General features: G+C 36.2%; 1 protein-coding gene across 4 annotated transcripts in view; it reads right to left on the reverse strand.

Annotated features, from left to right (window-relative positions):
- The window catches only part of LOC104899640 (glycine--tRNA ligase, chloroplastic/mitochondrial 2), a 38156-nt gene that overhangs the window by 5124 nt on the left and 13972 nt on the right, over positions 1–19060 (reverse strand). For all 4 annotated transcript variants that reach the window (XM_048648551.2, XM_010686867.4, XM_048648552.2 and 1 more), the window contains 15 exons: positions 18709–18835; positions 18105–18188; positions 17587–17673; positions 16450–16551; positions 15479–15542; positions 15050–15105; positions 14879–14950; positions 12176–12258; positions 8821–8869; positions 8392–8454; positions 8181–8270; positions 7989–8075; positions 4763–4834; positions 4602–4660; positions 1994–2087 (listed from right to left, as the gene is read on the reverse strand). In XM_048648551.2, coding sequence (XP_048504508.1) covers positions 1994–2087; positions 4602–4660; positions 4763–4834; positions 7989–8075; positions 8181–8270; positions 8392–8454; positions 8821–8869; positions 12176–12258; positions 14879–14950; positions 15050–15105; positions 15479–15542; positions 16450–16551; positions 17587–17673; positions 18105–18188; positions 18709–18835 — 1189 coding nt within the window. The remainder of the gene's footprint in view (positions 1–1993; positions 2088–4601; positions 4661–4762; positions 4835–7988; positions 8076–8180; positions 8271–8391; positions 8455–8820; positions 8870–12175; positions 12259–14878; positions 14951–15049; positions 15106–15478; positions 15543–16449; positions 16552–17586; positions 17674–18104; positions 18189–18708; positions 18836–19060) is intronic.

The raw sequence follows: 19060 nt of genomic DNA on the forward strand, positions 1-19060 counted from the left end.
CATGGAGAGCTGCTGCAGATTTAAGGATGACATGAAGCCCTACCGTGTTTCCTTCAATTCCATGGCTGCTTTGAGCAAAGAGAGCCAGATCATGCTTCTTGTTCTGGTCATGGGAGTAGTGTGTGGAATTGCTCCCATAACACCCAGACCAGGCACTACTTATTTTTCTTTCTTTCCTGCTCTCAAGTTTCATGCACAATTTATAATCCAGCATGAGATTACTTAGCTAGATTTTACTTCGTTTAATTATTTTACAAAACAGGATTAATTATGGCTTCCCACTTGTTCTTAGCTAGATTTTACTTCGTTTAATTATTTTATAAAACAGGATTAATTATGGCTTCCCACTTGTTCTAGCAACTTGTGTTAGATATGTTTTGTTAGTAGCCTGATCAAATTTGAGGCGACATGCATTTATTTGTTTTCTCACCATTAGTTAGGCAAGATGGTTTCTTTCAGTTATGGAAACTCTGCCCAAGTGTGCCACTCAGGTGTAGTACTTTGTTCACTTGGATTTGGCAATTCAGACTTCAAAGCCGCAGTGGTGTATGTTTATAGGGGTGTGATAAAAAAAGATTCCCGCTTTGTATAATGGTACCTTTAATAGCCAAAACCATATATTCAACCTATGGTCTTAGCGACTTGGGAATAACTACTCTAGATATCTTATGTGACTTAACGGCTTAATGCTTATCACATAAAAAAGTTTAGGGGTTTCATACATATCTTACCGTAGTTGTAGTTTGTAGTTTGAAGCTTTCAATAATGAATTGTTAATCTAGTGAGGACTAGAAAAATTGTATCCTAAAGAAAACACAAAAGAATTCTTCCAAGATTTTATCCTGTCAAGAATATCCGGGTTTCAGAAATTCCACAATCCAACAAGATCCAGTCCCCCCCTCCCTCTACCATAAATGAGGCCACAGGTGAGGATCGATGAGCAGTCCTATTGACATTCTTTAGGATTCTGTCTGTCATAATTGACTGGTCTCCTATGTGTCCTACTTGCCTTCTTCCCTTTCCCCTCCTGTCCCATTCATCACAAATTTTAAAGATTCTCGGGGTCATCTTTCTCTAAGAAAATAGGTCAAGGCGCGTCAAGAATAAATATTACTTCCTCGTTCCTTTCTTATTGCAACATATGGTTTGGGCATATTTTAAGGAAATTATAAAGGTAGTGGGGTTTGGCAAAAAGAGCCCATGAGATTGGTTATGGGTATTTAATGATGAAATTACGCATACTTAATAAGGGCAATATAATCCAGTTAAGTAGCTCTAATTACCAAAACAGGAAATGTTGCAATAGATATGAAATTACTAAAAGAGGTGTATATTTCAATAGAATGACAAAGGAATTATGTAAGTTGTTCTTGAGTCCAATCCATAAATTCTTTGCAAAGTACCCAAAGCATTAGATGGTTCAGCATAAATTATCCTTTATATTAATGATGACTTGCAGCAAATTATCAAAGACCATATTTTTAAGAGGTTTTTGCCAAATTTGAGGTTCATTCCTTGGATCATCACATCAATGAGATACCCCCTCCATTTCTAAATACATGCAACATTTCCTGCCTACACAGTATCCAATGCACTACTTTATTCCTTAATATCTTTTATTACGTATATGTAAAAGACTAAAAGTTATAGAAAAATGATATTACAAAAGTATCCATTAAGACGAATCAAATAAGACCACACTTGACTATATTTTTTGTTATACATTTGTGAGAGAATATGGGATAAGTTGGTAGATGACTACTGATTACTATGCAAATGTTGCATGTATTTAGAAGCGGAGGAAGTACTCATATAGCAAATGTTCAGTAGTGAAAAAAAGGATTCTGCACGAAGACTCACAATTAGGTCATTAATAGTACTAGAAATATCACGTATTTTGTATACAATGAGAAAATAAGGAGTTGGTGGCCTTGGTGCTCAAGTACCGAAATGAGAAGATGACCAAGACGAAAAAGAGAACTCATGAACTTACTTGGAAAAGGATACCATTAAGTTGACCTCTAAACTCTGAAAGCTTCTTTCTTATGTCTGTCTCATAGAAGAACTTCGCATCTTCATAGCGTGCTCTGCGAGAAATATGCTTTGTCAGATACAAGAAGAAATTGTGTAGAAGAAATAAGGTACTGAGAAATGGGTATGGTCATGGTAAAAGAACAATGAAAATAATAGATTGCCCCAGTTTCGATAAATCTCTGTAATAAAGAGTTTCCTAGACACTCCTGCTGCCACACTTACAGGGAAGCTAAAATGCTAAATAAATAGGCCACCTCATCCAACAGATTCTCTACTAGAAAGTTCCACCCAGAAGAAAAGGCTAACATTTCTTTCAAACCATGTACACCACAAAGAAACAGAAGAACTTAAAATCTTCTCCTCGTTATCCCTAATAATCCCATTGAGAAACTAGTAAGCGCTCAGTTAGGGTGCGTTCTGTTCAACTTAAAAAATTAAGTTTCAGGTCCAATAAGTTTAGATAAGTTCAGATAAGTTCAGACAAGTTCAGATAAGTTGCAATAAGGTCTAATAAGGGCAATAAGGTCCAATAAGGTCTAATAAGGTCCAATAAGTTCCAATCAGGTGCAATAAGTTCCAATCAGGTCCAAAAAGTTCCAATCAGGTCTAATAAGGTCCAATAAGTTCCAATCAGGTCTAATAAGGTCTAAATAGTCAATGTTTAATAAACATTTATATTATTGTCCATTATTTTGTTATTCATGATTTCATATCACTATTAGCTGATTATGTTATTATTAGAATTTTAATTAAAGTACCACAATGATTATATAGTATTATACTTGTATTAGTGTCTATTATTTTATTATTTATTTGTATTATGTTAATTATTTTATTATTTATTTGTATTATGTCTATTATTTTATTATTTATATTACTATTAGCTGATTATGTAATTATTAGAATTTTTTACTAAAGTATCATAATGTATAGTATTATACTTGTATTAGTGTCTATTATTTGATTATTCATATTACTATTAAATAATATTATAATCATGATCAAATAATTAAGGTTAACAATAATAATAATAATTACAAGACTATTAGATATATTAGTGGTGAAAGTTATGTATAGGCAAATATATAAATAGTAAATTTTGTTGTTAAATTAATTATCATAAGAGATAATTAATAATTATTATTTTTTAAAGGACGAGTTATAATAATTATTACTCCATAAAAAAATTTGAGGGGTAGTATTTACGTTAGTGGTAATATTTATGTTATTCATGGTCAATGTTTTTGTCTAGTAAGGTCAAATAAGTTTCAATCAGGTCCAATAAGGTCTAATAAGTTTCAATCAGGGCCAATAAGGTCTAATAAGTTTCAATAAGGTCAATAAGTTCCAATAAGGTCCAATAAGTTCCAATCAGGTCCAATAAGTTGAATCAGGTCCAATCAGGTTTAATAAGTTCCAATAAGTTCAGTTCAGGTTCAATAAGTTCAGTTCAGATAAGGTCCAATAAGTTCAGGGCTAATAAGTTGAATAGAACGCACCCTTACAATAGACAATTATATGCAAACGTTCTTTGCTATCAAGTAGGTAGACTGGAACTGCCAAGTCAAACAGATAATTATTTCAGGGGATATTCTAGGTATATAAAAGGATTTAAATCATCCGAAATGATTATCAAACAGTTCGCGCACAGCGGTCCAGGAAGATAATGCTAAAAGGAAAGCAGATAGATTTTAGGGGCAGAGAGGAAAAGGAAACAAGTGTCTGGTCTAGAATTAGAACAAAACCACAACAGCACCAAGTCCTCCTGCCTTCTACCGAATTCTCCGACTTCATTCACTCTCATCTTTGCAACAGCTATCTACCACCACTTACTCTCTCCCAATTTACTCACATTGTTTCTGGCAACTATAGGTTAATTGAATATCGACATTCTTGGTTGCTGGTGGTTCATTTGAGTTCCTCTCTTTTTCTTTCTTTATCTGTCTGGGGCGCAAGAAGTGGTGGTGGTTTTTGGCCGGTGGAGGGAGTGGGCGTGGTTTGGGGCTGTCGGCACTGTTTTTCTGGTGTTGTTTGGCACGTGATGGCGTGTAGGGATGTCGTTGGTGATTGTTGAGGGTGGGTTGGTGCTTCAACGAAGGTTGATTGGATTATGGCCACAAAAGACTGGTAGTTCATTTTAGTTCTTCTCTCTCCCTCTTTCTTTCTCTCTTGTGTGCGGGGCTTTCGCGTTGCTTGGGTGTAACTAATAGGTATGTCGGTGACTAGCGGAGAGGGTGGGTGATAGTGTTTGGGGATATTCTGGTGTTGTTCGGCCAGTAATGGGGGTAAAATAGTTGGTGAAGCAGAGAGGTTTCTAATGGAGATAATGGTGGTGGCATGGTGGTCAAGGGTGGGGAAAGACTCTTGATGGTGTAAAGGCGTTTGGGGGAATTAAAGTCCTAAGGGGAGGTGCGGAATCAAGATTAAACAATTTGGGGTCATTTAATTCAGCAAAACTAGGGAATGGAAACCAAAAAAAAAAAAACTTGAACCATACTCTTCAAAAGCGAAACCCCCCTACTTAAACACCCCCTTAATATGCAGAAATTTTGAGGGAGGTTGTAAACCTGAGAACTGCCTCGTTCCCTTTTCTCACCACATCAACGTTAATGTCCCCATTTGCCACCTGAAATCAACTCAAGAGAACAGGTAAGCACTGACATCCACCACACAGAAAATCAGCATCAAAGCAAAGCAGAGAGAATAGATGAGAAAACTGTGAGTGCACCGCAATAAAATAGGGCAACAATCCTCCACTATTGTCAGCAAGTCCAAAGTATTTCTGATGCTTCTGCATAACCTGCATCATTGGAAGACAGAATCAGTTAGAAAATAGAATGACTTTCCTCTATTCTCTCAACTTCTCAATGCAGGACAAAATTATATATCTAGCAAATACCCAAGAGTATAATATGTATGCCGTAAAGGTTGCAGACAATGATAGAGCTGAGATGAGTTAGCAAACTTAACACCCAACAGAAAAGAAGGGCATCATTGACCTATAACTTTTAGCATTCTTTACATTTCAAAAAGAAACAAATTCTTGAGGGGTGACACCTAAGAATTAGTACCGATTCCTGTAACAGTGCCTTTTGAGGCTCTTATCCATCAAAGAAGGGAAAACACAGTACTCCACGAAATGCAATCAACCATCAAATTAACCAATGAATTTATGAATAAGTGGGAGAGCATAACAAAAACAACCATTCTAGAAAAGGCCTAAAAGTCTACAAAAATCGGAGGAAGATCTGGAATCTTCTTGAGGGTGGGCGATCGAAACAAAACACACTGTTTTCTACTCCCCCAAGCTATAAAAGTCAATTAAAAACATATATATAGATAAAATACTTTCAGAGAGACTTCTGCTTTCCACCTTTCAAAATAAACTATAACCAAAGTAGAGAAACAGGTGATAGTAGGCCGGCAGTCGGGACCCCACCTTTCCACTTTCAAACTGAGAGTTAAAACTCATTACAACAGAGAGACAGATAATTCGGACTTCGGAGAAAATTCTGCTTCTGGCAATTGCTAGAGCCCTCATAGAAGGAAAAACTAAAGAAGACAAGGTCAGAGCAACAAGAGAATATCAACACCTAGGATGAAACAAGGGTGAACAGGTTGAAGAAAGAAGACTGGGAACTCTAGATTTTTTGCAAAAAAGTGCGCATTCCATGTGTGATGGTTCAGAGGGAACAAGGAAAAACAAAAAATAACTAGATATTTTAATTAATGATTTGTCTCTTTCTTTCCCAAACAAAAAGAAGCATAGGCTTCTCACCAAAATAGAAAATACGATATAAACACTGGAACATAAGTATCACTAGTGTAGAGTTCATCCAACATTGCCATCCAAACTCTAAGCATTGGATCTTTGCCAACCTTTAAAATTCAAGAAAATGTTACAAAAAGGAACATAGAGTAGGGTGTCAGACTTTAATTCATGTTAGAATTGTATAGAAATAACATGCATGCGTTAGAATTGTATAGAAATAACATGCATGCGTAGAGATGAATATACATTTTGGGGCTTGTCCCCTCTTTTGCACCAAAAAGAAAAAGAGATGAGTAAATTGTTAACTATGTATATAACTGCACAATCAAGACTATTAAGGAAGCATATACAATACTGTAATTGATATGTTGGAGTTAGCCGCGGGTATTATATTCACAATCCACCAGACTGACCTGAAAGGCCTTCAGCACTCAATTTTAAAAGTAGGCATTTCATATACTTCCTCCGTTTCATTTAAATGCAACAATTTGGTCGACACGGACTCCTAGGCATAATTTCTTAAGGGTTGATTAACAAAAGTGATGGCAAGTGTTTAGTTTAATTAAGCACCACCAAGTACCACCAGTCCACCACCACCTTTCCCCTAAAAAAAAAAAGTACCACCAAGGCACCAACACCTAATGTCGCCACCACCTACTGCATCCACCACAACTAGTGAGACACTACCACCACCGAGGCAGCAACAACACTTTTTTTCACCTGGGTCCCACCATTTTTGGACACCCACTTGAAATTTCTTCCATTTGAGGGAATAAATTTTGAGGTTGAAGATGTTTGGGGCTGTTCTATATCATCTTGATGATGATCAGAACTGGGTACTTGTTTTTTTGGTGTTAGTTTAGAGGTTTCACTGTCCAATCATCGTTTCTTGGCGGCATTGATAGAAAGTTTGCTTCTTCTGCCGACTCTTCCTCATAAATTTTCACAAAATCAATCAAATTAACAAACAAAAAAAAAAAAAAAACAGTGCTAGGAATAAGAGAAAATATGTGATTCTGTAGAATAGTTAAATATTGGTTCTTTTGCCCGACATTTTTCGTTGTTTCTGCAGATAGAGTTACAATACCACATGATTCTTCAGCTACAACAGCAGAAAATTAAGAGAAGAGGCAAAAAACCCTAAAAACACCACCAAAAGTCGCAAAACACAACCTCAACAACCAAAATTTGAAACCCCAGATCAAACAAAAAAAGAAGAGAAGAGAGGGAGATGAACAAGTGATGGTGAAGAGAGTCAAAGAGAGGAAGATGAAGAAGTGATGGTGATGAGATCTGTTTGTAATTTGTTCATTCCATTCTATAAATACAAGATTGCTAGAGAGTTCAATTCATTCTATATGTCAAGCAATCTCGTCACCATCACTTCTTCACTCCCAATCTTCCTGAACAAATCCGGTCGAGGTGGTGAAATTCGAGAATTATGGCTGTGGTTGCAAGGCTCGTGGCAGTGGTTTGGTCAATAAGGGTGTAGGAGGTGGTGGTGGTTGGAGGGAAGTTAGTGTTGGGAATCATTGGGTGGAAATGGTGGTGGTAGAAGATGATATAGAGGGTGGTTTAGGTGGTAGAAGAGGAGAGAGTGTGTGTGTGATAGGTGGAGGCATGGTGTCAAAACAAGGCCGCATCCTATCGTATCGCCCGTGTCATAAAGGTTTTCAAATCTACCAAACCGATATTAGCCGCATCGTAAAGGTGTAAAAAAAATCGCATTTAAGGCGGGTTTTAGGATATTTCATGGTTTAAGCCGATATTCAACGGTACGACAACCGCATCATCCCCGTCCCCGCATCACCGTGACCGTTACCGCGACCGTGACCGAAACCGTTTTTTCGAACTATGGGTGGAGGAGGTTAGTGTAATAAAGATTAGATTAATTTTGTTAGTAATCAAGTAGGGTATATAATATAAGGTTTTAATTTTAAATGAGGGGCATTTTGGTAATTTCATGTCAAAAAACCACACCATAAATGGACAGGAAGGATTTTGTTGCATTTAATTTGAAATTGCCAAAAAAGAAATTGTTGCAATTAGAAGAAACGGGGGAAGTATAAAGAAAAATATACTAGGTGTCCAGGTAAAATAACTACATAATATAGTTTGCGAGGACACATCACTGAAATTATTTAAAATGAGAGATGACACCTCAAAGAATTAAAAACATTACCATTGTTAGAAGGTCTTTTGGGAGCATTAAGAAAGATTCATCGAACTTTCCCAATATTGGGGTTGGTGCTTCAATCAGATTAACAACCTGAGATATGATAAACCAACAAGAAACATGTAACCCATGAGTTATCATACAAAACACCAATGGAACTGTTGGAACAAACTATTGATTGCTTAATTTATATATTACCTCGTCCAATAAACCACTAGGCATAATTACTTGTCCACTAACAGTTTCAGCTAAAGCAGTTGAATGCTTCAAAATCAACTTTTTACGCTCCTGTAAATGAAAACAATATGTTCTCAAAAACAAACAATAGCCAGCACCAGTTTCCAATACATATCCGTGAATAACAAGGCGTAATAGCCTAATATATCAGTTTTGTTTTATCATAGAATACCTCAATATCTACAGATATGCCAGCATTCTCCATCACAGCTACGTACGATTCTGCCTTTTCAACCTAAAAGAGTTTCTTGTCAAGACATCTCATCAACACGAACCACAGACTAAAAACAGAGACTACAAGGAGACATTTGATCCCTTGCAGAACAGCCAACGTCCACATTCACACACACACAAACAGCAAGCATGCATGCACAAACGAATGCACACATACAAAGGAGCTTATACAAGATGCAATATAGTGTTCATATATACTGTTAGGCTTTTGGTACCAATTCTAACTGAAAATCATATAGCTTTTTACCATATATACCACATTTACCATCTAGGCATATGTTTTGAGTTTAAACAACTCTAAGTGACACAGATATGTAGCTTTTTAAAATTGAGGACTCATACATATCCATACAGCTGATGTACATACCTCAACAGTTGCAAACGGTGTATTACGAAGACCATAAGTTAAATTTCCACTGCAAAGAAAATTAATACAGGATCAAATAACATATCAGTTAAGAATAAACAAGAAAATAACTGGAATCATTATAGCAGTTAAATATAGTACTCCCTCCGTTTCCTAAAGATCTTCCCTCTTTCCGTTTAAGTGCGTTTCCAAAAGATCTTCCCTCTTTTACTTTATTCCTTATTTGGAATTTTTTTATCCCTTTTTACCCTCTCATGTCCCTATCATATGGTCCACCATTACATTATTAATTCAATTTTACTCCCTTTCTCTCTCCTACTTTAACCCCTTTATATTTGTTTATTTATCTTAACCCCTTTCTCTCTCCTACTTTACCCACCCCACACCCCACACCCCACACCCCACACAAATGGATTCTCCTTGGTATCTGTAGGAACAGTAACAAGGAAGATCTTTAGGAAACGGAGGGAGTATTCTCCAACAAATTTTGCATACTTCACTTTGGAATGGTGTAAGCATGAAGGTGGAATTGTTTAAGCAACACGAGCTGAGAGCTATACATTAAAATATTGAACTACTCCCTCCATTTTTTTTTTCAAGCTACTTTATTTTTGCACTATTCATATCTCTACTTTGACCACCGTGGTGATTTATAGTCCAGACAAAACATAGTCATGTGGAATCTTGTTACATTCATCTCACTAAACATATTTAAAATCAACTTTTTATGATGATTAATTATTGATACTTGAAGATGTTAGTTGTAAAAGTTATGTGTTGGCAAGCATAAAAAGTGTAGATTAAAATAAAAAAGAGGTGGTACCAGGCATGGAGCTTTATAATATTTTGTTTAGTTTTCTTTTTTGAGAAGGGAAATTAACTTGTGAATAAATGGCTTGTTAACCAAGCTCTGAACTCTGAAACGAATAATAATATATGCCAGTACAAGAACTAAGCATGTGTTGGTTCCTATATAAGGTATAGCGTAAGAATAAACTACATAGAGAAACTGCAGATGATACACGTGATTTCTTGCTTGAGATAAAGGTGTAATGAGCATAACAAAGGTTATTGCTCCAGTAAATGATGAAACTGCCATTGCAACTTGGCCCGGAATCGTAGACGACTTCAACATAAAAAAATTACAAATATCCCTCCGTTTCTTTTTAATATATTCACTTCACTTTGGGGAGAACCAAGAAGAAAGTACAAAAGTATGAAAGAGAAACTGAAAAGGTGGAGAGATAAACTAAAAAGTGGATGACATGGGTGGAAAAAGAGGAGAAAGTAGATCTGACATGTTACCAAAATTAGAAAAAAACAACAATCGTAGATTAAAAAGAAACAGAGAGAGTATCTAGGATCGTAGACAAAAGCAGAAATTCAATCAATTCAAGTCCACAACAAGACATAAATATTTGTGCTTCGTGGAAATCACTTCTATTAGAGGTCAGTACAAACAATTTTAATCCAACACCCCCCCCCCCCTCTCTCCTTTGATAAGTCGATTTTTAGTTTGCATATAGGTAGCTTTTAAATCTCAATTACATGTAGCTTTAATGCATCTTAGATCTCTTTGCATGATATGAGTAGCTTTTGAACCATTGTGTTACTTTAAGATACTTTTGGCTCTTTTTGTGAGTTTCAGGTCCTTGTGGCCGGTTGTGGCTAAGAGAGGCCAAGATGATTCGTAGATGGTCTCGGTAAGTTCTCGGAGGCGAGAAAATGAGCTCGAGCTCTTTAGAATTGAAGCGATCATGATCTTAGAAGAATTTTTTTCTTGCGGAACCACACGCATTCTTTGACTGAGCGATGAGTCGCGGGACGAATATATTCTCGCTTGCCCGTGCAATTCTGTAAAGGAAAGAAGAAAAGCTTATGTCTCGTTTGCAAGACCGAGAAGAAAGTTCTTAGATGGTGCACCATGATGCACAACCGTGCGAAAAGCTGCACGACCGTGGGAGCTGTTCTCCAGCTTATTTTCCACAACTTCGTTTATTTCCTTTTCTTAGTTCTGTAAACAATAATTAGGTTTTGAAAAACCTTCTTTTAGACAGCTTTTTCATTATTAGAGAATAGAACATTAGTTTTGAGAGAGAACTTTGAGAGGCAACTACATTATTAAACTTGGAGATTTTGATTTTGGCCACCTTGGATCACCTTAAAAGACTAGTTTTTTTAATTTTTTCTCTATTTCATTATCATGTCTAATAATTTATTCTTTAGTTGTTTTATTAATTCAATTATGAGTGAATAGTTTTAAATCTATTGTTAGGTTGAACCCTAGCAATGATTGATGCATGAATTCCCCCCTAATCCCAATTTACTTCGATTTCGATTGATTAATTGTCCTTGCTTGATTGAATTGTGTTTAATTTCATTATCATTCTAGGGATAGATGGTAATAAAATGATTTTTCATGTCTTGTTCTCAATGAGAATTGAATCTAGATGGATTTGTCTACTTAATCAAGACTATGGATATCTCTATGGGAATAAGTAGATAGGATTACTAGGAATTTATTTGTGATGCCATGTTTAATGTCTCTTTCTTGCATGATTCCATGGGAGTAGGTATGATTGCTTGTTTAAAGTAGCCATAGGCACTCGGGAGAGGTCTTTGGTATTTTTAGGATGCATTACTCCTTTTGGACTACTGATTTTGTTGATTAGGATGGGAACTATTCATGCATTATTCGTGCTAGTGGGGATACTTATTTCTAGATGCTTTTATTAATTGATTTTACCTCGGTGTGTTATTGCTAGTTGCCATAGTTTAGTGTTAGTATTAGTTTATCATCCTTTTCACCGTTGTTGTTTGTTACGTGTTTAGTTAAATTGAATCAAGATATTAAGTGTTTAGTACCGTTTGTCTCCGTGGATCGACCTTGACTAGCTCTGCCACACAATTAGGAGGTTAGTTAGGAATTATCCTTGTTAGGTGCGCGACACACCTATCACCCCTTGTATACTTAATTAGAAGTTCATAATGAACAGAAAATGAGAAGACTGAATATTAGAGAGAATGCACCCCCAACACCCCCCCCCCCCAACCACCACCACCACATGGAAGAAGAAAGAAAACCTTTCAGACTATCACCCCATGCAAAAAGCTTGCTGAATTATTAGAATAAATTATCACCAATCATAAGCATGATTTGTCGATAAAGGTAGTTAGGTAGACTGATTACTGCAATTTTTAAATTCTTATAAGTTCCAAATGTATATAAAAGCATTAAGAGAAAAGCAAATTTCGAAATGAAAAATACCGCATTTTCAGATGAAAGGGGAGAAAGGAAAAGGAAAAGGAAATTTGAATACAGAAAAAAAGTATCAGTAGGAACTGAATCAATCACCTGGAAACTCCAGCAAAAGTAAATGGAATTATAACATCACCGTGCAGAGCCATGATCCAACGAATTGGCCTACTAAACACCACCTAAAAGAAATGAAAGAAAAATCTGTTTACATAACCCATGCTTTTTCCTCAATTCTTAAATATATAATAGTAGTATACTAGCATGTTTAACTGCAGAGCACAGAATCCAGCATGAGATATTCAAAGCCCAACTGATCTTGAACAAACAAAGGTCTGGTCACAGCATTAACAGTGTTGTCTATATAATCCATCATAATCAATACCAGGGAACCTCCATAACATGAAATGAACTTAATGTTGCCTAGCACATGAAGACTAAAGTGAAAGAGCAGTCAGAGTTCACCGCCTCAGACTGACCAAACTGGGAGGTGAAGGTGTTGGATGTGGATCTCTGATCTATACTTCTACAAGATTAATTACCACAGCTTAAATTTTCAAAAAGCCAAGGGAATTTGGAAGATAGCAATGGAACCTCACGGCTACTGAAGCAAAATATCAATTACACTAAGCTGACACAGCTCCTAAACTCTTTATCTACTCCTTTGTGTTGATAGGAGTATAGGACTGTCCTAGTTGATGAACCAAGCACATTATGGAGATATAAAATGAACAATAGGAGCATATTTAAGTGGAGTTACAAAATAATGCAATAAAGTTAAAGAATTAATCTGACTATCTAAGACAGTCAATGTAAAAGATTCCAAAATGAAAAGTAGGACTGTCCAAGTAAAACAGCAGAGTATTAGATTTAAGATCATATTTATGTTTTTCTCCTGAAATGATTGCATTTTAAACCTGAGCTTATGAAGTGGTAGTTGGAAATCATAAATCAAAAATTTATAGAACATTACAAAATTCTCTCTAGAGGCAGTGTATACGAGATGCATTAATTTCCTTTTGAATAAATCAATAGACCCTAAGGTAGACGAAAGGGAAGGGAACAGAAGTACAAGCAGTACTGGAAAATGATACCATCTCTCTACCATAATGATTGGCATACTTGCTATTTCCGTTGATATCAAACTATACCTCAAATGTCTAACAACTCAAAATACCTATTACAATTTGCTTATGATCATTGATTCCTGATCATTAATAGTGACTTTTCTGTCAACTGTATAGGGTACCAAATAATGAGACATATAAAATGGTAAAAGTGATACAGAAGAGACTGCTGTAGCACCGTCTCAATCAGCTGATGCCTCAATTACAATCACAAGACTGAAACTTCCTCCAGCAAATAAAGGAATTAGATAAAACATGGACAGGAAAAGGCAATATACAGTAGAGAGCTTAAGTGGAATCCTTTGCAGGTTAAACTATAAAACAAATGTATAATTTCCGTTTTTAGTAATTAAAAAACATAAAGCAGCTAACTAAACCATTGACACACAACTCCAAAAAAATTCATTTTTATTAATACATACATACACAGATAAAGAAGTAGAATGCATGAAAAGATTGACAGTTTATACACACCCAGAACAATACTGATGTTCAACTAGAGACAGAGGAGTTTATATTCACAAACCGTGGCGTAAATCTGTTTACAAAGTCTGGGACTTGCATTAAACAATATATAATTCAAGTCAAATACACTATTTCAGCATGAAGAATAAAGCAGCTGGGTTCCAAATGGATTGTGAGGAGCAGCATAAGTATAGAGAACAGAGACAATGTGTCACGTTCGAATTGTTTTGACACAGCATCGTGCGGCGTGTTCTTGCCTATTAGGCGGCAAGGCGGAAAGGGTATCTGACATGGAATTAAAACTCTCCCGTTCCGTTACAGAACGGCCGTTCTGTAACGGATTTCGGATTTGCCGTTCCGCGAAATCCCGTTACGGAACACCATAATAAAATTCACGTACTTCTCGCCGCGTTGTCCGTTCCGTAACGCGAACTCGCCGCGTTAGAACGATTTTATCCCCGTTACATCCGTTCTTTTCAAACATTGGCCAATTTTTTTTTATGATTTAATTATATAGTTGAGGAAACATGATAATCTATTAGATTTGATTATATTATGTTCTAATAATGCTTCATAAACTAAAAAAATGCAAATAAGGTTAAAAAATATTAATGTGAATTTTTTAAAAAAATTCACGCCGCGTCGGCCGCGAAACGTTCTATTTCGCCGTTACAAGCCGTTCCCGCGACAGCGCGACCGTTCCCGCGACCGCGACCGCGACCGCGTTTTTTTTCCCTGGTATCTGACGCTTGTAGAAGTGTATTTCAAGAGGAAACTCTTGCCTGTTTGTGACAAGAGAGCAAGCGGGGCCGACAATGAATCAGAACTTTGATGGGAAGGGAGTATTTTTACGTAAAGTATAAGACCAAACGTAAGTAAAGAAAACAACAGCAACTCAGTTAAAACCTGGTAAGAAGCTTGATTTCATTCATTCGATGGTGTTCCCTAAAGAGGGTTGATTGTGAGATAGCTATTCTACCCACTGAACACACTGCTTGCAGTAACATAATAATGGAAGATAAAACCTAAACAAAGAGCTAACAGCATGAAGTAACGTACTAGAAAGCATTAAATAAGCAAAATACAAGGAAAGAAAGGTTGGATTCTAACACAATGGCCATGGCAGTGTGCAAAATTAGTGATAGAGGCATGTGCAAAAACATGCCCGAGTTCAGATAAATGGTACAAAAGAATAATGTAAAACAAAAACCTGTGAATTCCAACGCATTGATTTTGGGAATGACAGCTTAGCAATTATACCAGGGAGATCCTCAGCTAAAACCTAGTAATTAACTGTCAGATTAGTTTCTTAGACGCTTGTATTCAAAAATTCATATACACGGAAAATAAAGAAGAATTAGTTGAATTGCTATAGCCAAACCTCTAAAGCACTTCTGGAGGGCTCCATGACCCGAGCATATACATATTGGGTCTTTCCTGAAGTTAAAGAACAGCATAATGATTGGGACAATTTAGCAATAAGTATAACAAGAGCCATTTGTCGATTTCGCATAGGCATATACAAATTTATGAGCAAGAGAAGTATTGCAATTATCATAGCTAAACATACAGACTATAAAGACTTTGATTCAGCTCAATAAGCCACAGAAATATGTACAACAGATTCCAGATAAATCTTTGTTTTGGGGAGAGGAAATGGCACAAAAGGGATACCATACAATACTAGGCTTCTAGCATCCCCCTCTTATCATTATCAATGTACAGAGTCTGAAGACTCTGACAGCTTCTCAGTGGACAGTTCTGAAAGTATAAGACAAATAAAAATTAAAAATCCGCAGGCCAACATTACCATCCACTTTTTCGTATATTGAATCCAAAGAAGTATTATATCTACGGCAAAAACCCTCAACAGCCTGTAAAGGAATAAAGCATGCATTAATGGATGCAAGAATTAATTCATTAGATATAAGGAAGATAAAAGATAAAAAATAAAAGAATAACATGTCCGAGATGGCCACGTCCCATACAAGAGTTCCATGTTCACTATGCAAATGTGCAAAGAAAGAGTACTGGACTACCGAGTTAATCACATTAGATGATAAAGGAGAGGTGATAAAGTGTCACGTGTACTCCCTCTGTCCCATAATGTGTTTCACACTTTCTGGATAATGGATATGGCTGCCGCAAAAATATTCACATTTCTTTATCAAGTTAAAAGGCACCTATTTTATTCACAAACATACATATTTTCAAACATATATATATTTACATGTATAGATTATCAGGAAAACTGTTTAAAGCAAATTCAACTTCATGTTCCAAATTCCTCTTCGTGTTCAACTTGTCAATTACTTCCTCCGTCCCTAAGTAGTGTTCCCATTTTTCCAATTATGTCTATTCCAAATAGATTTCTCAATTCCCTACTGTGTATGGGTCCACCAATTAAAATATTATTTAGTTTTCACTTTTTATTATATTACCCACTTCCCCATAAACAAGATGACTTTGTAAAGTGGCCTACATTCTCTCTCCTCAATAAACAATTCATAAATAGTGTACCAACTTCAATTTTTAATTCTGATTTGATACAACTAAGGTCTCACCTATGATTTCTTCTTAATACTTGTGCCCAAAAGAAATGGGAACTCTATTTAGGGATGAAGGGAGTAATTTTCTTTAAGCTACTTAATATAGGTTGGCCTAGTTAATCTTTAGCACTATGTTGCAGATACATGTACAAGGAATATACACTAAACTGCCAATTCAGCTAATAAGAAACAATTAAAACTCTAAGACTATAACTAAGGAACTATTAAATACCTTCGTTGGATTTCCTTGGTTGTCAAATGCCTTAGAAACTGGGGGTCCTCGAACCTCAACCTCATTTTCCACTTGCCTAGCACACAAGCTATCAAAGCAGACCTGCAAAAACAATAAATAAAAAAAGGTTTTAATCTTTCTTTTCTTTTTCTTATTTTGGTTTTGCCTCTACAACTCTTAACCATAGATTTTGTTTAACAGGATAAGAATCACCTAAACAAAAAGTACTGCATATGTAGCAAATGTGAGTACACTTATAACTCACTTGTTAGTAGCTTGGAGAATAAGATAGGTAGTATGTTAGAAGAAAAGTATATATAACATGTCGACACATTTCTGAACAAATTTTTGCTCTTGTTATATATAACAAATCCTCGCTATATATATAAACTCTATTATAACTTCTTATTATATTCCTGATGTAAATTCTCATTATACAGGGGATTTGTTACAATAGGGGATCTGTTATAATAGGGAAATAGATAGTTATAATAGGGGATTTGTTATAAGAAGAAAATGTAAAGTTCTTATTATATATAGTGAGGATTATATCAAGTTCTCAAATGTAAACTCTAATCCTGAACAAATGTGTCGATCCTCCCTAGCCACAGGAACAAGAAATAGCTAAGCCTTCAGAGATACTATCTCTCTTCATTCCTCTTAAATCTTACATAATTACCTGCAGGTGCAACAGAACAAATGGCAAGCAAGCTCACTGGTCTCTCATGAAATATATAATCCAGTCCCATAACCACCTCACAGTGCTCAAGAAAAAGATTCTTATAGCACAAGTCCTTTAGCATACTGAACCAAGCATAAATGATACTTCCCCCATTCCGGGATCTGTGCCTTTTTCAAGCATCAGAAGTGGATTAAGAAGTACTTAATTATGGTATTGATAAAGTAGTGCATTGATAATTTAAGTGACAGAAAACATGGAACTGAGGGAGAATGCCTCTGAACATGCATCAAAAGACAAGCTCCAATAAGTAGGTCACAACATCATATTGCATCAATATTAAACTATTAGCATCTCAAATAGGCTTAGCTTAGAATAGATTGATATGATTAATCAACATTGTGAAGAAAGGAAGTTTTCAGGAAAGGATAAGGCATTGAAGGCTTCTAGAGCCATACCACCAATCTTCGAGGTGTGCCATACGCTTGTACTTCATGATGACCCAATCTTTGCTTTTCCAGTAATTGCAAAATGAGATCTTTCAGCTGGAGAGAACAGCATAAAATAATAAATTTACAGGACACTTCCATAACAAAGACAGAGGTCTACATGACCACAACCAAGTATTTTATTCACTAAGATCAATAGAGATAAATGAGCGCCAGATGCATAGCAGCAAATAAATTTTCTTAAAGGAAAAGAAATTCAGTAAATTTGCAGAAAAGGTGCAGGAGCATGAGATCTAGCATACATCCCCATATTCTTGTCTGCAGAATGTATGTATACTTTTTCCATTTCTAGTAACATGCCTGGTCAGCTCATATTTACATGTTAGTAGCCATCGTACCAGGTAGCAATACGAAGTAAACATGACAGTGACAGAAGTTCAGGGAGTAATGAACAACCTATTTGGGAATTTGAGAAATCACAAACCAAACACGAGATAGAGTACATTGAAACTTTAGCATGAACCAACCTGCTGAATTGCAGAAGCTACATCATGTGATGGCAACTCTTCGGTTCCAATTTCAAGGACAAACATCCTTGGCTCTAAACCCACCTATTAGAGGAACAAGAATTAGAAATTTAAAGCCATTCACAACATTCCAGTAATGTCTCCATAACATAGGAGACAAATTAAAAATTGTTTCCATATCTGTGCTTGCTCCCTGTCAGAAGAGATCGAGAAAAATTTACTTTTCTTTAGCAGGGAGCAACCAAAGAATCAGAAACCAGATTCTCAGCAATGAGAGATAACGTGAATTCACTATACACGATGAAGAGGCCTACATCCTCTCAGAAGCACATATGAATATTGCACATGCAAGGTCTGCCACCTTGAGTCGCTTAAGAATACAACTAAATAGAAATTTAGCTGAACAATACTTGCTCACGTAAAGGAATCGACCCAACGGTTCAAATATGTATTAGTGTATGCAACCAAGACCAGCTAAAAGCACATTGAGAAGATCAATATCCCTCATAGAGCACTGTCATGATCAACAAAGCTATGCCAATCAAGAAGAACTGCAGAGACTGAGAGACAAGAGTTCTCAAATAGGTCCCACTAGCATACTAACCTTTTCTACTGCAGACTGCAGTACCTCTCTTGGGCATGTCAGAGGACCAAGTTCAGCAGCAACACCTAAAGGATGACCTAGATACTCCCTTGTCTTCAGCCATAATTGTGCACATTGACGAGCTAAACTGATTCACAATGATTCAAAATTGTAATCACCATATATAAGGTAAGGATAGGGCGAGGAGAAAGCGAAAATAAGCTACTGGACATCACAGAAACATTATGAACAGACAACCCTCTTGGATCACATGTTCTACCACCCACTAATACAGACTTACAGAGAACAAGCTGTCCTCCCTAGTTCCAAGATCTCAATTGGATCAGTATATGCTCGAGAAAATCAAAGAGAA

Source organism: Beta vulgaris, chromosome 7 (assembly GCF_026745355.1).
Source record: "Beta vulgaris subsp. vulgaris cultivar EL10 chromosome 7, EL10.2, whole genome shotgun sequence".
NCBI lineage: Eukaryota > Viridiplantae > Streptophyta > Magnoliopsida > Caryophyllales > Amaranthaceae > Beta > Beta vulgaris.